General features: G+C 46.0%; 1 protein-coding gene across 10 annotated transcripts in view; it reads left to right on the top strand.

Annotated features, from left to right (window-relative positions):
* Wdfy3 (WD repeat and FYVE domain containing 3) overlaps positions 1-20,000 on the top strand; it is a 253,981-nt gene that overhangs the window by 17,885 nt on the left and 216,096 nt on the right. For 9 of the 10 annotated variants that reach the window (XM_076546791.1, XM_076546795.1, XM_076546784.1 and 6 more), the window contains exon 2: positions 9,732-9,819. The exons of the other annotated variant lie outside the window; for it this stretch is intronic. Coding sequence is in view for 7 of the 9 variants with exons in the window: in XM_076546784.1 (XP_076402899.1) it covers positions 9,732-9,819 (88 nt within the window). In the remaining 2 variants the exon portion in view is untranslated. The remainder of the gene's footprint in view (positions 1-9,731; positions 9,820-20,000) is intronic. 10 annotated transcript variants of the gene reach the window in all.

The raw sequence follows: 20,000 nt of genomic DNA, 5'->3' as shown, positions 1-20,000 counted from the left end.
CTTGATCTCCGGCGACCAGGAAGGAAACGGTGGTTGAGATCCTGCTGTTGCTCTCTGCACAGATCCCAGCCCGGGTCACCGCACCCTCTAGAGCTTGCTTTCTGCTACTGTTTGGCTCACGAGGGCCATGTTCCTCGCAGGCCAGCTCGGTTCTTCGGTCTCCTCCACCCCAGGCCTCTTTCTGGTCTTCCGGGACTCCAGGTGTAGTGGCGGCTCTCCCTGAATATCGGGAAGGCAGCCCAGCCTCCTCATGGGCGTGTTTCCTTTCCTAGCTTTGTCTGTGTTGGCATTTCCTTCCTCTTAAAACTGGAGATGGTGCCGGGCGTTGGGGGCACACGCCTTTAATCCCAGCACTCGGGAGGCAGAGCCAGGCGGATCTCGGTGAGTTCGAGGCCAGCCTGGTCTACAGAGCGAGATCCAGGAAAGGCGCAAAGCTACACAGAGAAACCCTGTCTTGAAAAGAACCAAAATAAATAAATAAATAAATAAACAAACAAACAAATAAATAAAATTGGGGTTGGGGATTTAGCTCAGTGGTAGAGCGCTTGTCTAGCAAGCACAAGGCCTTAGGTTTGGTCCTCAGCTCTGAAAAAAAAAAATTTAAAAAAATTGGCGATGGCTCCCTTGGTAAAGTGCCCGCTGTGTGAGCATGAGGGCCTTGGTTTGGGTCCCTAGCACCTGTGTAAAAGACCAGGCACTGCAACGTGGGCAATAATCCCAGTATTGGGTAGGCAAAGGCAGGAGGATCCCCGGGGCAGGCTGGGCAGCTAGTCCACCTCCATCGGTGAGCTCCAGCTTCAGTGGGAGATCTGTTTCAAATGAATGAATGAATGAATGATTGACTGAATGATTGAATGAGTGAAGTAGGTGGAGAAACAGCTGGGAAGGCACCCACCCGTAGCTGACCTATGGTCTCTGCAGGCACCCATGTGCATACCACAACAGTTGCTGTGCGCTTACATACCAAACACAGGCTTGCCTGCTTTCTTCCTTTTAAATTGAGTTGGTGTTTTGTTATAGATGTTGAACACAGCTGGTTACGTGGTTGACAAATGCTTCCTCCCAGTTTATGGCTTCTTCTCAGTTATGGAAGTGCCTTTTAAAGAGTAGAAGTTCACGTTGGTGAAGTCAGGCACAGTGACCGTAGTGTTTGGTAGCCGGCCGCACCGCAGGTACAGTCCGGCCCAGAGAGATTCATTAGGGGGCCGGATTCTCCTTCCCCCCTTTTTATTTGGTCTGGGACCCGGCCCCTGGCATGGTGCCACCAACGTTCAGGGTGATTTTCCCCGACTCCATCAAACCAATATGGGGACAGCCTCAGGGGCACACCTAGAGGTGTCTTTTTACGGTGATTCCAGATGCAGCCACAACAGCAGTGAGCATTAACCTTCACAGCCCGGCCACCTGCCAACCTGACACCTGAACGTGACGCTTTATATCCTGACGTTACAACCTGGCCACTAAAGTTTCTGTTCTGTCTCAGGATGTAACATGCGTTCAGCCCACCTCTAAAGTCCCCCCCGCCCCAGTCTCTGCCAGTCCTAGTACTGTTCAAAACTCCTTTCTGAAGCTCTTAATTCTGATCTCTTAATTGTGAGTCCCTATTAAAAAACGAACGAACAGGCAACACACTTCTAATACACACCAGCACAGAGTAAACATTCCCATTTCAAAAGCTGTGTAATGGGAGGATAGCGAGGGAGCATTGGGCCAAAGCAAAGCCTAAGCACACTATGGACAGGACACCAAACTGTCCCGCTCCATAGAGGGCTGCCATAGCGGGCTGCCGGGGCAGGGGGGCAGTCGTCCGAGTGCCGGTGGCTGCAGTCGTCCGAGTGCCGGTGGCTGCAGGCCGCCCTGCCTTCCAGCCAGGCCACCTGCTGCTGTCAGGAGCATCTCTGTCAAGCTGATTCCTGCAGCTTTCTGGGAGGATGTGCTATGGCCGTGGAGTCTCCTTAGATACACCCAGATTAACAATCACATCTGTGATCCACTGGGTGTTGGTTTGGCTGGTTTTTTTTGGAGACAGGCTGTCATTCTGTCGTCCAGGCTGCATAGTTGTGTTGTGTGTTGGGTTTTTGCTATCATTGTTGAGATTGGTGATTTCATTTTCTCTTATGGTTTATACTTTTAAGTGTATATTGTGAGTTCTGGGTTGCTAACATTTTGTTGAATGTTCGGGCGGTGGTGGTGCGCATCTTTAATCCCAGCACTAAGGAGGCAGAGCCAGGCGGATCTCTGTGAGTTTGAGGCCAGCCTGGTCTACAGATCGAGTTCCAGGACAGCTAGGACTATTGCACAGAGAAACTCTGTCTCAAGAAATAAAGCAAAACACTGTTTTGTTGAAAGTTCTTGGTGTGTGAGTCTGCGGGGCAGTGAGTTCCTGTCAGCTCTTGCTGCTTGGCTTTGCAGTCATCCATTGCTGCTGTGTCAGGTGATTTACAGCGACCTCCAGACTGCACAGCAGCATGAACGAGCGTCCTGAGATGTAGACAGGAGCGTGTTTCCTTGTAGGAGGAGGAGGGAAACATAAGTGTGCACACATCAGCTTGAGTTTATCGGAAGACGGCACAGGGAGGGATGGGTCAGAGGCTTATGGAAGGGACTTGAAGGTTACACCCTTTTCTATAGTTTAAACTTTTCCAAGCCTGTTACTTTTCATATTTAGATGAGAACGGGAGTTGGAAAAATCCTAAATTGCTAAGACAGGTGAACTAGATTATATTTTAAATTAGTACTGTGTTCGAATTAAAAAAATAAGTTACTCATTAACACAGTGCTTGAGCATTTACCCTCAGCTTGAGTGGAGGTCGGGGGACATAAAAATCCTCAATTCTTTCTATTATGTTTACTTTTTGCATTTAAGTGGACAAAATATTTTAGGGACATTAAAGATTGAGTTTTGAAGCTGTTGGAATAAAGGTTTCCTTGAGAAAGGAGAGATATACATATATGGGATAGGAGAAGGCAAAATTAAAATCTTTTGGGGGATGGATTGGAGTTGAAAGCACCAGATTAATCCATTATTTTTAAAACCAGTATATATTCATGTGTGAATATGTTGTAAAACATTAAAAATGGAATCTGTGGGACTGGAGAGATGATCAGTTCACAAATGCCTCTAACCCCAGCTCCAGGGGTCTGGCACCCTCTTCTGACCTCTACAGGCACCCACACACGACATACTCTCACAAGGACACACACATATACATATAAATAAAAATTAAAATAAGCATTTAAATGAACAAAATAAGAATCCATACCATAATAAACTGATTGATAAGCAAATAAATGGGATGGGGCTCTGCTTACAGTAGAATTCAGATTCAGGAGCTGGAAGTCATCGCTTTGTAGCCAGTTTGCATGGCTAGTGATGATTAGGAACATTAGGAATGTGAAGGATCAAAACAAAACTGGGGGACACCGACCAGGGAAAGGTAATCCCATGGGCTTACAGCATTTCCTCACAGACTGTATTAGCCGCAAGGAATGAAATAGCCATTATACATTGGTAGGATCCAGGAACGATATGGAACAGATGGTCACCGTGTGACTGCAGTTATGACACCCTGAAGGGACACATCCTCATCTCTTCCCAAAGTGGCATGACCTCAGGTTAGGAGGAACCACCAGGCAAACCCTAAATCAAGAATGTTATACTTTTTTAAAAAAAGGAGCAGCATGTAGAGAGGGCGTACTTTATGCAAAAGTTAGTTCTGTAAATGATTAAGACTGTAGAAGGAGCCTTATTCACATTAAAGGCTATGAGATAAGCATGGATTGGCAGTGCAGTGCTCGTTTTACATTGGGTGCCTGATTGAGAGAAAGTGCTGGAAAGGACGTCAACGGATCAGCTGAGCAATTTGACTGCAAGACTGAGGGACAGATAGAGAAAGAAAGGTGTTATAACAACTTAGCTTAGCTCGAGTTCATGGCCGTGCTTTGAAGCAAAGGGCGGTGATGCAGGTGGCACCTGAGATTTATCCTGGGGAAGGTGGGGTGGGTAAGAACAGATGAGCACAGATTAAAATAAAACGGGTAACTGGGGATAGGTGAGCCTGGCTACTATTGCGTTTTTTTTGTGTTATTAAACAGCTCTTGTAACTTTTCTGTAAGTTTAAAATTATTTCCAAGCAAATCATTTAAAACATTTAAAAAAAAAGTCTGCCTTTTAATTTAGACCGTTCTTCTCTTTTTACAAAGACCTTGTTTCTTTGTCTGGAGTCGGGGTTTGGAATGAGCATTTTCACAGTATTTCCCTGTTTTGGTGGTGTGCCTCAGCAAACCGCCCATTGTCAGATGTGGCAGCAGTTAGTAGAAAATAAGCCATTCTGTGGCTCGCAGCCTCGGTTTGGGGGAGTGTTTTTCTACTGTGACTAAGGGCACGCCTGCTGTGTCAACTGCTGGCCTCAAGATCGTCCTTATCTTATATTTTAAAGGGATTTTGGAGCGATTAATTTACATCTTAAAAGTTCCACGATCACCGGGCGGTGGTGGCGCACGCCTTTAATCCCAGCACTCCGGAGGCAGAGCCAGGCAGATCTCTGTGATGAGTTCGAGGCCAGCCTGGGCTACCAAATGAGTTCCAGGAAAGGTGCAAAGCTACACAGAGAAACCCTGTCTCGAAAAACCAAAAAAAAAAAAAAAAAAAAAAAAGTTCCATGATCATTTAGATGATCTTGTTTTTATAAAATTTGGCCTTTGTATTGCCCTAATAGTTATGCATTTGCTTATTAGTTGCCTGCCCTGGCTATCCTTTCTCCTGTCCTAGGCGTTGAAGATGTAATACCAAACAAAACAAATTTCTGCTGTCATGGATTTTGCTTTTTATGTCTGTGTGGGAAGGCGGAGTTAGGAAAAGCAGGAGCAGAAGTTAGCTGGTCATGTTGGAGAAAAATCAGAAGGAGTGAGGGAACCGAGGGCAGACTTGGACAGACTGCCCGGGAGACATATGAGCAATGACCGGAAGATGGGAAGTCCTGCGCAGAAATAATGTCTCATGAGGACGCTCATAGACAGCAGCCAGTGAAGGCCTGGAGGCCGGATGTGCCAGGTCCGCAGAGTGTAAGAAAGTGGTGGAAAGTGATGGCAGAAGCAGGGGAGGTCATATCGACTCTTTTATGATAGCGTAGGTTCTTACTGAGGGCAACGAGAACTCCCCTTGAGATAGGGTGTTCTACACTGTATGCTGTAGGCCAGGTGGTCTGACCATCCTCATTACTTTCATGAGAAAGGACTGGAATATGGCTGGTGCAGAGATCAGTAGGTCAGATCCCAAACTTGAGCGGCCATGGACTTTGACCAGCATAGGTACTGTGTGCGTGAAGAGATTCTGAGTGTACTTTGGGAACTGTCAGCAGTATCTGCTGACGGAGTGAAGGGAGGGGAAGAACTAGATGTTTAGAGGTGGAGAAGGAGGGATCAGTCAAGGAGGTGGGAAGGGGGTTGCCAGCGAATGGGATCAAACTAAGAGAGTGAGCAAGGGAAGGGAGCGTCAGCGTGCAGGAGTCATGCAGGCTGCCCATAGCTCAGGGAAGGTCTGTAGATGACCTTTAAGTTTCAGTGGTGTGGTGCTGGGGAGAAGTCTCATAGGAGTGTGCTTGGTTTGAATGGGAGGGTCCTAGCAGCAGAAATGGATGGGGATGTTAAGGGAAAAGAGTTGCTTATCTTCTAGTGATTGGAGAGCTGTCTGCCAGTCATTGCTGTTTTATTGGGAGGAGACAGCTATGGGACTTACCAGCACTGCCCTGCTTAGCAGCAGGCTGGCATCTGTCGTGACAGAGGCTTAGACCCCATATGTGACCCTGAAACCTACACAGTGTGAGTGGGGTACCATTTGCTTCTGCAGTCCTCTCCTGATGGCTCATGGGCTCGGGCCAGCATGCAGAGGGCCACAGATTTCATGCGGGCTTTTGTTTGTTTCCTTGGTGCTTTTCATTACATGATCTGGCAGGTGTCCCAGAAGAGCCACAGTAGGCTATAAAATTGCTTATTAAAAGTTTCTTTCAGAAAATGAGCATTTTGTTATTATTTAATGGTCCACTTTGTTTAAACTCAGAGACCCCTGAAAATTGCTAAAGACTGAGAAACAGTATTTTTTTTCATTGATCTACAAACTACAAAGAGTTAATTGATTCTAAGCCCCTTAGACTTTACTGAGATCAAGGCATAGCTAACATTTAGCTAAATCTGGAGTCCGGGCGACTGCTTCTAATTTATATAACATAGTTTTGAAATTCAGATTTTTATGTATGAACATTTGTGCATTTAAAAATACTCAACCCTTTGACACTGTACCAGACGTATTCTAAATCAGAGGTGAGCAAAGCATGAAATAAAAATATGTAAACTATAAGAGCTGCAGTGGAAATACTGTCTAAATTGTGGCCTGTTGAAAACTTGACATCTACAAGTGGAATGCACTGACATCATTTCCTAAGCATTTCTTTTTTTCTGGCTGAACTTCTATTGAAATGAAAGCTTAGAAAACTCCATCAGCTGGATAGTATTTTATGTCTATGCTTCACAGTGTCTGTGGATTGCATGCTGCTCAGAAGCATGGAGTCAGGAAAACACTAGCACAGAGCTTGCTCTCTCCAGTTGTCTGGCTTCCTGCTTCTACTTTATCTGATACCTGTTTGGGCCTGGCCACTCAGAACTGGCAAAACCAGATAATCAGCATGTGTAAAGTGGAGAGGAAACAATCCAGGAAGAAAGAGAGCAAAAGACAGAGACAGGCCTTTCACCAAAGAGAAGGCATGAGTTAGCCAATGAGAAAGGTGGACTATGCAGCATCATTAATGAGCAAGAAGATGCAAATTAAGATTGTAGTTGAATGCCATTTTATGTCTTAAAATTAAGGGAGCGAGAGGCTGTAGCTAAACATGAACCACGATTGCTCCTGAGAGTGTCATTGCTAAGCACATTGTAGGAAAGAAATTTGGTGTCATCATGAAAATTGAATGGATGAGTCTTGGAAATGTAATATTGGGTAGAAACATGAAGTCCTACAAGACCAGAGCTGTTTGATGTCATTTTTATGGATTTACAAAGAAACTAGAATATCATCTTGTTGAAAGATACATCAATATATGATGTACTTAAAGTAATAATGATGAAATGAAGGCAGAATCGACGTGTGCAGTTACAGAGGGCAGGAGTTGAAAGTGGGGCCTAGGAGTAACCTACATTTGGTTCTGGAGTTGGGTGACCGTTACCTAGATGTTCTGTCTGTCTTTGTATCAGAGGGGCTCATGGAGCCCATGCTAAGCCTGCAACTTCCTATGTGGCTGATGATGGCCTTGAAGTCTTGTTCTGGCCTCCACCTCCCTAAGTGCTGTTGCCTGTGGATATGGTTCATTGGCTTTTTCAGTTCAGAATGATACCGACCCCAAAGTACTTACTAATTCTTTTGTTAAAAACACCATTTTTTTGTTTTGTTTTGCTATTATACACATATATGCTAGAAAAGTTCTGGTGCTTATCTCCTGTTCCATATGTTAAAATTTTTCTGAAATATATACCTACAGATTAAGGAGAATGTGTATATTCAATTTTTGTTTGATGAGATTTAGAGGCATGAGCCTGGTGAATTTCATGTTATTAATTTGTTTTGAATTTAACTGAACACTTGCGAATAATTGTAGGTATCAAATGATATATTTAAAATATAATTAAGATCAGGTATAGTTCTGTTAGTAGAACATTTGTCTAGCATTTCTGAATGTTGGGAATATAATATGGAATGAGAACATTAAGCCGTATAAGACGAGCTGTTTGGTGTCATTTTTATGGATTTGTTTATGGGATCCCCAGCATTCTATAACGAGCCATGGTGACTCACTTCTATAAGCCTAGCACTTGGAAGGTGGATGCTGGAGGATCGGCTGCATAGCAAGTTCAAGGCCAGCCTATGCTACATAAGACGCAGTTAAGCCATACTTCGAAGTCACATTTAGGACACATCATCACTGTCTTTTTTTTCCCTCTACTTGCATTTGAATTCCTCATAGTTCTGTTAAGTTGCTGGTTTCAAGGTTTCTTCCCCAGGGAGCTTGTGTGTGTGTCTACCATCTGATACATCACACAACTAAGGCTTGTTGAAGATGCAATATGAGGATTTTTAAAAGCAACATTTATTTATTATTAGTGTCTGTCTGTGGGGGAGGGGCACCTGTGTGCATGGCATGCTCATGGAAGTCAGAGCACAGCTTGCAGGAATCGGCTCTCTCCCTCCACCATGTGGGTCCCAGGGCTCCAATTCAGATCATCAGGTTTAGGTGCAAGGTACCTTACCTGATGAGCTGTCTTATGGGCTCATTAAGAAATAGCTTCCAATTTTTGAAGAGTATTTTTTTTGTTCCAACCTTACCTTCTGATTAAGCACTAGCCAGCCCAGCTTGGTTGGCATGGTGGTATGTGCCTATAATCCCAGCACTTAGGAGTTCAAGACTAGCCTGGGTTATAAGAGACCCAGTTTCAACGAATAAATAAATAAGCACAAATAAAAACAATTAGCAACAATAAAAAGAAATAGCCAAGGAGTGAAATACTCATCATAACTAGATTATCTTTGAGTAACTGGTTTTGTTTGCATTATTGTACTATGATTAGAGAGAGTTTGTTTTTATTAATAAGACCATTTAAGATTCATGCTACAGAGAGACTAAACCAGTAGTGAGCGGGAAAGCAGAATGTTACAACATGGAAACTTCTGTACTCACAGAATGCTGGCCAAGAACAAGTGCGGCTTCAGAAGGCCTGTCGGTATTAGTGTAGGGGACTCATTTTTGAATTTCTTGAGACCAGGGAAGTAAGTGGCTAAGACCACGGGAAGTTTTCAGAGCAGAGTTGATGAAGTCCAGAGCCTGGACCATATCCGTATGCGAGGGTTCTCCTATTGAGATAGGGACTCACAGATAAGAGAGACATTTAAGTCACGTGTGTGCCGTGGCAAGTAACTTGAGGCCGGAGTGCGACCTGCGAGGAAGGATGGGGGTCTCCTTAATTTAAATTTGCACAAATCCATTTAGCGCTCCCGTCCATGTCTCTTCTGATGCTGGACGAGGACACCTCGGGAAATACTGGGTTGTTTGCTTGTTTGTTTCTCTCTGAAGGGGCGACAGGTGTTCTGTGTTATGCAAGTGAGTACCAGCCCCAAAGGGGTAGAGCTGGCTTCACCGTCTGGCCCTGCCTCACACCATGGTGTTGGCATTTTGTCTTTATGTAAGTTCTTGGGGTCTCAGTTTCCTCACCAGCTAAAGAAGCCAAACCGGGTGATCTGTGGCCAATACTTCAAGTAATCTAATTTCCATGGATTTTAAGAAAAACTGCCAGCTCTATTTCCTTTTGAAAGGCTTATTTTTACATTTTATTTACTCATTTTGTGTGTGTGTGTGTGTGTGTGTGTGTGTGTGTCTGCACACATATGCGCCATGCCAACCCCGTGGAGGTCAGAGAGAAGCTTGTAGGATGCGGTTCTCTCCATCCACCACGTGGGTTGCAGGGATCACTCAGGCTGTGGTGGTCAGGCTTGGTGGCCAGCACCTATACCCACTGAGCCGTCTTGCCAGCTCCTTTCAGGGGTGTTTAAAGGCAGGGTTGTACCTGCCTTGAGTGGCGTGCTCGCAGGTGTTAAAGGAAGGTGACAGGTGACAGGTAGAGGTAGCCGAAGATGCTGGGGCAGCTGGTCTTCCGAACACGAGCTGAGCCTCTTCCTTCCTTCCTCACAGGTGTGATACTCTCGACATCCGCTTCCGGAAGAAAGTGCCTGCCCTTCCTGTCTCTCCAGGTTCATGCCAGCCCCGCACACAGAATCAGGTCGGTTTGGGGGCTTCATTTGGCTGTTGATAAGGGAGCCCGGGACGGAATCCTTGAGTCTCCTGGGCTGGGATTCCCAAGACCAAGGTTTCGATCCCGCTTCATCCCTGATAGCTGGGTAAACTAGGGGAAGCCATTTTCTCTCCATTCTCACCCAAACCAGGTATGGTGGGATTCACTACCTTCAGCTACAGTTCTGGCTTCAAACATCAGTATTTCTGTTGTTGGTACCTGTACATTGGACACAATCATGTGTTAGAGGCATTTCCTTTACCTCCTTCCTGGAAAGTGTCATTGAGTTTGGATGAACTAGCACATCATAAAGTGAAACTGTATTAGATGGTTAGTGCCCTCACCACGCACGTGGAGCGTCGTGGCCAGCAGTACAGCGCACGGCAGAGCATCGGCCACCCCTTCGCTGCACCGACTGCCGCTCTGCCCGAGTGTGTTAGACAGTCAGACTGTTACACCGTCACTGGCCCCAGGAAAGGTCAAAATTCAGAACTGAAAGTAAGGTTTCTAGGAGCTGTCCCCTGTTCACGACACCGTAAAGTCCGCAGCAGTGAGCTGGGACAGTCTGTCGTCACTTCGGAGCACAGGTCTCTTTAATCAGTCCTGTTGTCCCCACGGTGAGTGACCAGTTTAAGTGATAAAATAACATGGCAAGGAGCGTGTGAATCCCGGGACTCCGTAGTGTTCCATTTTGACTGTGGGATTTTGAAATGCTTACCTTTTCATGGGCTGTCGGTCCTTCAGCGGTGTTCTTCACTTTAGAGATGGCTCCTGCCTTTGGGCCACGTTCTCAGCTGCTGAAAATCCCTCAACTGAACTTAGCTTGACTGTTATGGGAACTCTGCCACGATATGACCCCAGACTTCCATCCCACTCTACTTAACCAAAAAGGGACAGGTGTCAGGCTTTTGGGAGTTTTCCAGGAGACACGGATCCAAGGGCAGAAACACAGCCAGGCTGCACAATGGCAGCCTGGGGGCCTAAGCACTCCAGTTCCTAGCCAGCGCTCAGCAAAGTGCCTGTCCTCTGGACGCACACAAGGTTCTCTGTCTTCTGCACACCCTGTCCTCTGCACACACACACTTTTCCCTGTCTTTGTGCACACACACACACACACACACACACACACACACACACACACACACACTTACACTTATCCCAGTCTCCTGGACGCATGCACGTTTTCTTGTCTTCAGCCCATCCTTTGTGATGGAAGCATGCCTAGCCACTCCTCCCCAGCTGTTAGTGGTTAGTTAGTCTAGACTCCCCTGGCAGGCTCTTCTACACCAGACTACATTTCCCAGAGTGCATTGTTCCTCACGCAGCTCCAGATAAGCTTAGAAGAGGGGCATTTAAAACCTCACATTGGCCTTTTGTTCAAAGCCTGTTCTCTAAAAATCATCTGACTTCTTCCTACTGAGATGCCAGTTACGATCCTCTGCCAATGCCCCTTCCAGAGCGTGCTCAGAAAGTCGGTGGTGTGGCACAGGTTTAGTGTCCACCCCAGTACCAAATAAGGGAACCAAAACCTCCAGGGAAGGAACTCAAGACGGTACAGGGGAATTTGTGAGTACAGATGTTGGCCGAAGCTGAAAATGCCCAGTGTAAAAAGTTCTCATAATCAGAAAAATAAAAATAAAAAAAATAAAAATAAAATATATATATAAAATAGTATTGTTAATGCTTTAGGATTTTAAATTATGATTTATTTTTCTTTAATTTTAAGAAATGGTGGTTAAAATGTAGGACCCAGGAGGACTGGGTGTGTCTCACACAGTGGTAGAGCCCTCGCCTGGCATGCTGAAGGCCCTGAGTCTGGGCTTCATCACTGTAGGTGAACTAAGAAGTCACTAAGTAGGCAAATAATTTAGGGTCCAAGAACGTTGAAAATTTCCATCACTACTTTATCTCTTGCTGTGAAACTTGGTCATTTTCCCTTTTCGGTAGACTTCTGGCTTTATTGAACAAAACCTAGGATTTGGCTCACGGAACTGAGTTTTAAATCCTTAGTATTCTTAGTGGGTGCTCATTTGCTATCTTCATCCAAAGGGCAATTCCAAACAAAACAGCTCCTGTAGACTTTCCCAGGTGATTTAAGAGTGAGGACCTGCCAGGCCCCGACACACCGCTCCTGTCAACTGTCTGTGTGTGTGGATTTCCCGAGCTGGTCTCATTTTCCCATCAGAAAAACGGCTCTGCTGCTGGTTCTCAATAGAAGTGTCGACTGTGATGACCGCTCGTTCATAGAGGCAGTGTGGTGCAGTGATAGGCGTGTCTCTGCCTGACGCAGGGAAAAGCAGCAGGAGGGGTGTGCATGTCCCCGTGGTCCCAAGGAGTGTGCTGGTCGCTTTCCCTGTGAACTGTTCTACCAAGATCTCTGCTAAAGACACTTGCATACGTGACTATGGTTGTGAGAGGCGTGGCTGCTTAGGGGCCTCCTGAGGAGCTCATCTTTGAGAAAATGGATCTGTGTAAGTAAATAGCAGGGAAGAACTTAGAAGGAAGTCTCCCACACCCAAACACTTTGGCCTGATTCGATCAGGCATCAGACGTGTGCCCAAGCACATTGTTTTGTTTTCTTCTCCAGAAGTGGCTGGCACACTTGTAATCTCAGCACCTGGAGGCCACAGTGAGGGGACAGAGTGTGGGTCAGCCTGGGCTACAGAGGGAGCCCTGTCAGGAAGGAAAAAAAGAACACAAATGAGTGTAATGGAAGTGCTTGGCGATGTCAGTGATAGAGAAGACAGACAGGAAGCGGAAGTCTCTGGAACACAAGCTCTCAGGCTATTTGTTAGTTCTACCTCGAAGAAACTGGCCTAGACTCATCTTCAAAAGCCCAGGTTCAGGACTGAGACTACATGAATGCTGCCACAGGAGCAATCTGATTCCAAGAGAATTTCATACCGAGAAAGGCACAGAGTACTTTTTAAAACATTTCTTAGCTAACATTTTTGTTTTTTCATATAAAAATTAGGATATCTCACTACATAGTTCAATAGATGCTGCTAAGAGCCTCACAGATATGAATACTCCCCTCTGCCCCAGTTTTGATTTAGAAGTTAAAATTTTAAAGAGCCGAGTTAAGATTTGGTTTAGTTACAAAGCATCAGTAGATAAGCCTTGTGTTTTTCTGTATTTGAGGATAGAATATTCAGGAACAAGGGTGGTGGTGGTGGTGGTGGTGGTGGTGGTGGTGTGTGTGTGTGTGTTTGTGTGTGTATGTGTGTGTGTGTGTGTGTGTGTGTGTGTGTGTGTGTGTGTGTGTGTATGTGTGTGTTTCCTTGAAGGAAAACTGCTCAACTTTTTTCAGAAAGCAAGCTATCCCACTTGAAAGAACGCCTCATGCCAGGCTGGGGGAGGGCGCAGGGGTGAAGTGCTCTGGCACAAGCCTGATGACCTGTGTCTCAGCAAGACAGGATGGTGAGTGTCTGTGATCACAGAGCTGCAGATTTGGAGACAGAGACTGTCTCAGAGAAGATAGAAAGCCAGGCGCTCTACCCAGGGCTGTCTTCTGACCTCCACATGCATGCTGTGACACACACACACACACACACACACACACACACACACACACACACACACGTGGTTGGGGGAGGTTTAAAAAACAGAACGCATCACGCCTGGATGTGAAGGTCCTCCCACACACTCAGGTTGTCTAGAAATCGGTGATTATGTTTTTTTGTGGCCTTATCTTGATCTCCTGTGCTTCTTGGATTATGCTTTTCAATGTTTTTCATTTCTTGCACCTGCTGAAGAATGGCCTGTTCAAAGAATTTTGTTTGATAATGTCACATTTATATTTGAAATCCACCCACTTCATCTGAATAATAGCTAATGGTAATAAAAACAGTATTATTAGTAGGTAGCATTTACTGTTTCCTGGGTTTTCTTTTCTCTTCCACATATTCCTTCATTTATTCTTTCTAACAAATAGATTCCATTATTGTCACTCTAATTTTCTGCTGGGGTGATGACAGGCCCAGAGTTGCTGGCTGGCTCCAGTGCTCCTTCTGTAGCTGCTTGGGGATTATAGGAAGAACGTCTCACTTCTTCCTTTCTTGACCCTAAGAGGGCATGAAACATTTTGACTATGTGTGTATTTGGATTTAGTGTAGGAACACGATACCCTATGGATGGCCATTTGCACCTGACTTTTCTTTGAGGCCACTCACCAGCTCCCATATCATGACACGGAGACTTACTATTAGTTGTGAATGCTTGACCTAGCTTGGGCACATTTCTGGCTAGCTCTTTTAACTTAGATTAACCTGTTTCTCTTTATTTACCTTTTGCCTTGGGGCTTATTACCTTTCTTACTTCTGTGTATCTTACTATCACTGCTTCTCTGTGTCTGTCTGTCTGTCTGTCGTCTGTCTGTCTGTCTGTCGTCTGCCTGGCTTCTTGCCCCAGGCTGATCCCTAGTTCTCTCCTCCTTCTTCTCTCATTCTTCTTCTCTCCCCTCTTGAGCCTAGATTTCTCCTCCTATTTTTTCCTCTCTGCCCGCCAGCCCTGCCTATCCTTTCTCCTGCCCAGCTATTGGCCATTCGGCTCTTTATTAGACCAGTCAGGTGCCTTAGGTAGGCAAAGTGAGACAATCTAGTATGAACAAAAGTGACACATCTTTGCCTAGTTAAAATAATATTTCACAACAGTCATTGTATTAAACACAAATTTCAACATCTTATTCTGTTGGTGAGAAAAATACAAATCTCCCTGGTAGGGAGGTGTTTGGGGCAGAGTTTCTTCCTGCTCAGAGCCTGGGTGGAAGTAAAATTCTATTTGGGGAAAAACCTACTGACTTGAAACTGAATCTCAAGCACTGCTAGATCTCACCATATTGTTGGTATCTAATGTGCTCATTAGTTTACTTGGGAACTCTATCTGTTTAGGTAGATGCCCATATTTCTCTTTCTCTGTAGACAGTGTGTGTATGAGACAGGATCTCACTTTGTAGTCCTTGCAGGTTTCAAACTTGCGATCCTCCCGAGTGCTGGGATTACAGGCACGTGCCTCCACACCTGGCTTTGAAGACTTATTTTGAAACCATTATCCTGGTGCCATAGACTGCAGAAGTCAAGTACAGGAAGAGCAGCCGGGCCGCCGAAGACGTGAATGTCTGTAGGCATCTGGGCCTCTTTCTTTCCTAGAGTTGCCTGTGCTCTGGTTTTTGTTTCTCTGTTCTGATTGCTCAGCTTTCTTGGCATGTTCACGGTCCACCCAAGGACGAAGGCTAACTACATAGGTATCTTGTTGTCTGTCCACTCAGTAGGGGGAAGAGGCCATGGGCCCTTTCTGAGGGGTATCTAGTGCCATTCTCAGAGGAGCACACTTGGGAGGAGAGAGGAGCCATGGCCCCATTCTGGAGGATGTCCCATAGACCTTCTCAGAAGGGTCCAGTTTAATGTTCCTATGAGAGTTTCCCACCCAGACCCGGGGAGGGGGAGGGTTCTCTGTGATGCTGTGGCGAGAAGATTTAAGTGACTATGTTTACTGTGGCAACTGAAAGGGAAAGTGAGAAACTTGTCCTTGAAAAACACATATGAAGTGTAAGCTTGAGTCTATTTCAAGGTTCTTAATTTGGAGTACCTCTTAGGGTTTCCTGCATCTGTGGCTACTGGGTTTTGTGCTCGACTTTATTCCTATAGCAGCTCTTTATGAGTCTGAATGAGAGTATATTCTACATCTCCTGGCGGAAACAGGTATCCACCCGAGTGCTCCAGCCATGCCTTAGAACTCTGTGAAAGAAGCAGTGGTCCTCACACCGCTCAAACCTGGCCTGCCTGAAGTGAATGGCAAAGCTGTGTGGTAACCTTTGGCGTCTTTTTTACTTTGGCTCCAAATTGGATATACCATTCTTTATTTTTTTTTTTAAAGCTTTATTTATTTTATTTTATTTTCTCAGACAAAGTCTCACTCTGTAGCCTTGGCTATCCCGGAACTCACTATGTAGGCCAGGCTAGTCTTGAACTCACAGAGGCACACCTGCCCCCGCCTCATGAGTGGTAGGGTTCAAGTTTACTTTTTATAACGTCCGCTCATTTGGTGTGCAGATGTACGTCCATGCGCTTATACAACATTGCAAGTGTGGAAGTCACGGGATGACTTTCAGGTGTTGGTTCTCTCCTGGCACCGCGTGGAGCCTGAAGGTGGAGCTCAGGTCATCAGGTTTATAGCACGTGCGTTTGCTCTCTGAGTCATCCTGCCAGGCCTGTACTCCTCCCTGCATGCTTTACCCGAGTCATGGCTCTCAGCATGTTTGGGCCTTTTTTTTTTTTTTTTTGGTTTCTCGAGACAGGGTTTCTCTGTGTAGCTTTGCGCCTTTCCTGAAACTTATTCTGTAGCCCAGGCTGGCCTCAAACTCACAGAGATCTGCCTGCCTCTGCCTCTCGAGTGCAGAGATTAAAGGTGTGCACCACCATCGCCTGGCACATGTTTGGATTTTTTAAGAATTGGAAAACTGCTCAACAGGCATTGTCCATAGACAGTGTATGAGGCATTATAAGTAATTCACAAGTTTATAAAGATACAATTTAGTCCTCTAATTTTTGGTTTCCCTTGATGATACACTCCAGTGAACGTTGCTTTAAGGGGAGATGTGTGCAGTTCAGCCACGGTCTTCACCACTGTGACAGGCGGTTCCGTGGCTCTGTGGTTCTAGACTTGGTGCTGGCCGAGTCTTGTGCGTTTGTTTCCACGAGGAAAAGAGGAAGCAGTCACACTCTTGGACTCTTGTTGCTTACCCTGCCTGCCGTGGCCGTCCATTCTCAGAGTCAGCGGTGAGCACTCGACAGGAAACTTACCTCTGCTCTGCCATGCGCACTAGAAATTCAATCCAGGGATGTGGCTCAGCAACAGCATTTGCTTAGCATAGGTGAGTTTTGTTTCCAGGGATGCCAGAATCCCTCAAGTAAACAAAAAGCCAAAACCAAACTGGAGTCCTAGAAATCTAAAACCAAACAGAGAATAGTATCTGATTGTGTAGCTTCACCTCTCACTTTTTTTTTTTTTTACTTTTTAGGACAGTCTTGCTGCTGTGTGGCCAAGTCTGCATTAAGCTCACGATCCTTCTGTCTCAGGTCCCCTGCCCCACCCGCCACACACATATGCAGTCCCAGGATTGGAGGCGTACCATGCAACCATGACCAGCTTGCCTTCTTCCATTTATGACTACTCAAATAGTTCCAACTGATATTCTTAAAGAAATCCATATTCTTTCCCTGTTTCTTCCTGGAGTCTGCCTAGTGACATGGGAAAATATTCCTGTCGTAGGAGCAGGAAGTCACATGATATTGGGGCTGTAGTGAGCCCGGATCAGCATCATTTTCACTGGGAGGGCAGAAGAAGTTGTGTGCATTGGACATTTTGTCAGTTTGTCAAAAGTTAAAGGTAAAATTAATATTTTGCACTGCTGCTTGCGATTTTTCAAATACATGTTTGGCACCGCGCTCTCACATGGGGCTGCGTCTCTGTGCTTGGCTGCGACGCCACAGGAGTGGGGTGCGACTCAGAGCTAATCCTGGTTGTAGTCCGGTTTCTGTCTGCGCTGGGTCAGCAGCTCTTCTCGGGGCTTGAGCCTCTTGCCACTTCTTCTTTGTGGGGAGGAAGCAGCTAGCGCGGGGAAAGGGGCAGAGACAGCAGCCAGCGGACTGTCCTAAAATCCGCTTCCTCCGGGCGCTGGGGCAGGCACCTGCCCATCTTCTCTGTCAACTCAGTAAATTAGTAAAGTGCTTCCGGTTCCTAAGACTGAAGGGGGCTTCACGGCTGGGGCTGCACATCAAAATCAATAGAAACAGGACTGATAACAGCTACATCACTTGATAATGGTTAGGATTAAGGAGACCGTGTGTGAAAGATGCTAAACGTGGGCCTGAAATATGGCAGCTACATGGGTCAAGCTAAATGGTGAAATACATGTGAAATCCATTTGCCGAGAATACAGTCCCGTATAGAGAGACTTTTGCCTGAGAAATAAAATGTGGGTATGAGCCGGCACTCAACGTCCACTGGCATTGCAGAAATCTGTGAGTGATGGCGTCCTGAGAGAAAGAAACGGTAAATGCTACAAAGTAACATTTCTTTCCAGAAATCCATGGAAGAAAGCAGAGTGTATACTTAAATACACAACCCGAGAGTGTGTGTGTGTGTAGAATAATGATTCCTTTGATCTCTCAGGGTGGAATGCTGAAGTTGGAGAGCCTGTGTGACTGTATTTATAGTCTCAGTGCATTCCTTTTGATGTTGCTGAGAGGAAATTTGTTTTATTTTTAAACATTTTTGTACAAACAAAATAAGCCTGTCACAGAGCTTGCAGTTTGGTGGTACAGATGGATGTAATGCCTGGCTCCCAGGGTTAAGGACCATTGTCTTATCCAATTGGAATTTTAATTTTTGATGCTTAGACCCAGCTGTGAAGAATATCCGTTCGTTTCATGAATTGGGAAGAACTTTACTAAAATCTGCCTTTTCCCTTGTAAGGAGACAAAATTCCAGCTCCGTCTTCCTCTGGCCGTGGCCGCTCCTGGTGTTGGTTTCCGTTGCTGTGGACACAGGGAAGGGAGCAACCTGAGGGGCCGACTGACTTTGCCCCTGAGGTTTTCTTCCGGGAACTGCTGCTCTGCTGCTCTGGGCTGTGCTGAGGGGACATCATGGCCGGAGGCATGGCGGAGCAGGTCTTGCTTTCTGGCAGCCAGCAAGCAGAGAGCACTGGGAGAACAGGAAGGGAGCAGGTGTCCCTCAAAGGCGTGTCCACGGTGGCCTGCCTCTCCAGCCAGGCTTCCCCTCCTCCCCTGTTTCACCTCTTTTCAATAGTGTCCCCAGCTGGAGACTTAGCCCGTCACACCCGTGCCTGCGGGGGGATGGGGAGCATTTGATATTAAAGTCATAACATGTTGCATGGTGCAGGAAATAAGGAGAAATTTCAGAAGGAAATAAGGGAACAAACAAACAAACAAAACCCAGCAGGAGCAGAACGTTTACATGATGAACTGAACAGAGTATTCAGGGGAGAGAATTGGATGAGACAAGGTGGCTTGCTTCTCTGGGGGAGGTGACTGGGGAGGGGTGTGGCTGGGACGAGGGCATGGTCGCGTCTCTTGTCTAGCCTGGTTTCCCTTGTTTGTGACCATGCCTGGTTCTTCCGGCACAGACGGAACATTGTCCACACGTGGACTTTGTTCTCTGTGTTTAGCCAGACATGGTGGCTCACACCTGTAATCATAGTATTTCAGAAGTTGAGGCAGGAGGATTGCTGTAAGTTCAGGTCCAGCCTGGGCTACTGTGGTGGTTTGAATAGTCTCATATATTTGAATGCTTAGTCATCAGGGGGTGGCATTCTATGAGAAGGATTAGGGGACGTGGCCTTGTTGCAGTCAGAGTGGCCTTGTTGGAGGAAGTATGTCTGTAGGGAGGGCTTTGAGGTCTCCAAAAGCCCACGTCATGCCCAGTGTTCTCTTCCTCTCGGCCTGTGGATCAGGGTGTAGCTCTCAGCTACTGCTGCAGCACCAGTGTGTACCACCATGCTGCCCCATCCTCACCATGGTGATGATGGACTAAACCTCTGAAACTGTACGCAAGCTTCCAGTTAAACGCTCTCTTTCATAAGAGCTGTCTTGGTCACGCTGCTTCTTCACAGCAACAGGACAGTGACTAAGGTAACTACATAGTGAGTTCCAGGCCAGCCTGGGCTACAGAAAGGAGCCTATCTCAACCCATCAATAAACGAGTCAATAGAAAGAGAAACAGCATGAAAAAGTAATGTGCTTACTCTTTTACAAATGCCTTTAAACTCAGTCACCATGTTGGAGTGGTGCATTTTGAGCGACTTGTTTTTAACATCCTTACCCCAAAAGACCAATGTGATTTCTCTCCCCCAAGAGGAGAGGCCTAACGAGGCAGGTGTTTTCAACAGCTTCCTAGCTGATTGGAAGCTGATCAAATGAGTCCACTTTGCGCTGCCTTTTAGTTCTTTAAGTGGTCTGAATGAAGAGCAAATTAAATGACTTGGCTGCATATAAAATTCTGGGTTTTTGTTTTTGTTTTAAATCAGACACATTTACATGCTCAGACCTATAGAAATCCAAGCAAGAGCTGAACTAGAACTGAACAGATCTTGGATCCTTCTCTCTCTCCTTCCTTCTCCCTCCTTCCCTCCCTCCCTCTCTGTCATCATA

Source organism: Peromyscus maniculatus, chromosome 10, assembly GCF_049852395.1.
Source record: "Peromyscus maniculatus bairdii isolate BWxNUB_F1_BW_parent chromosome 10, HU_Pman_BW_mat_3.1, whole genome shotgun sequence".
NCBI lineage: Eukaryota > Metazoa > Chordata > Mammalia > Rodentia > Cricetidae > Peromyscus > Peromyscus maniculatus.
This window is presented reverse-complemented; position numbering and strand designations above follow the sequence as displayed.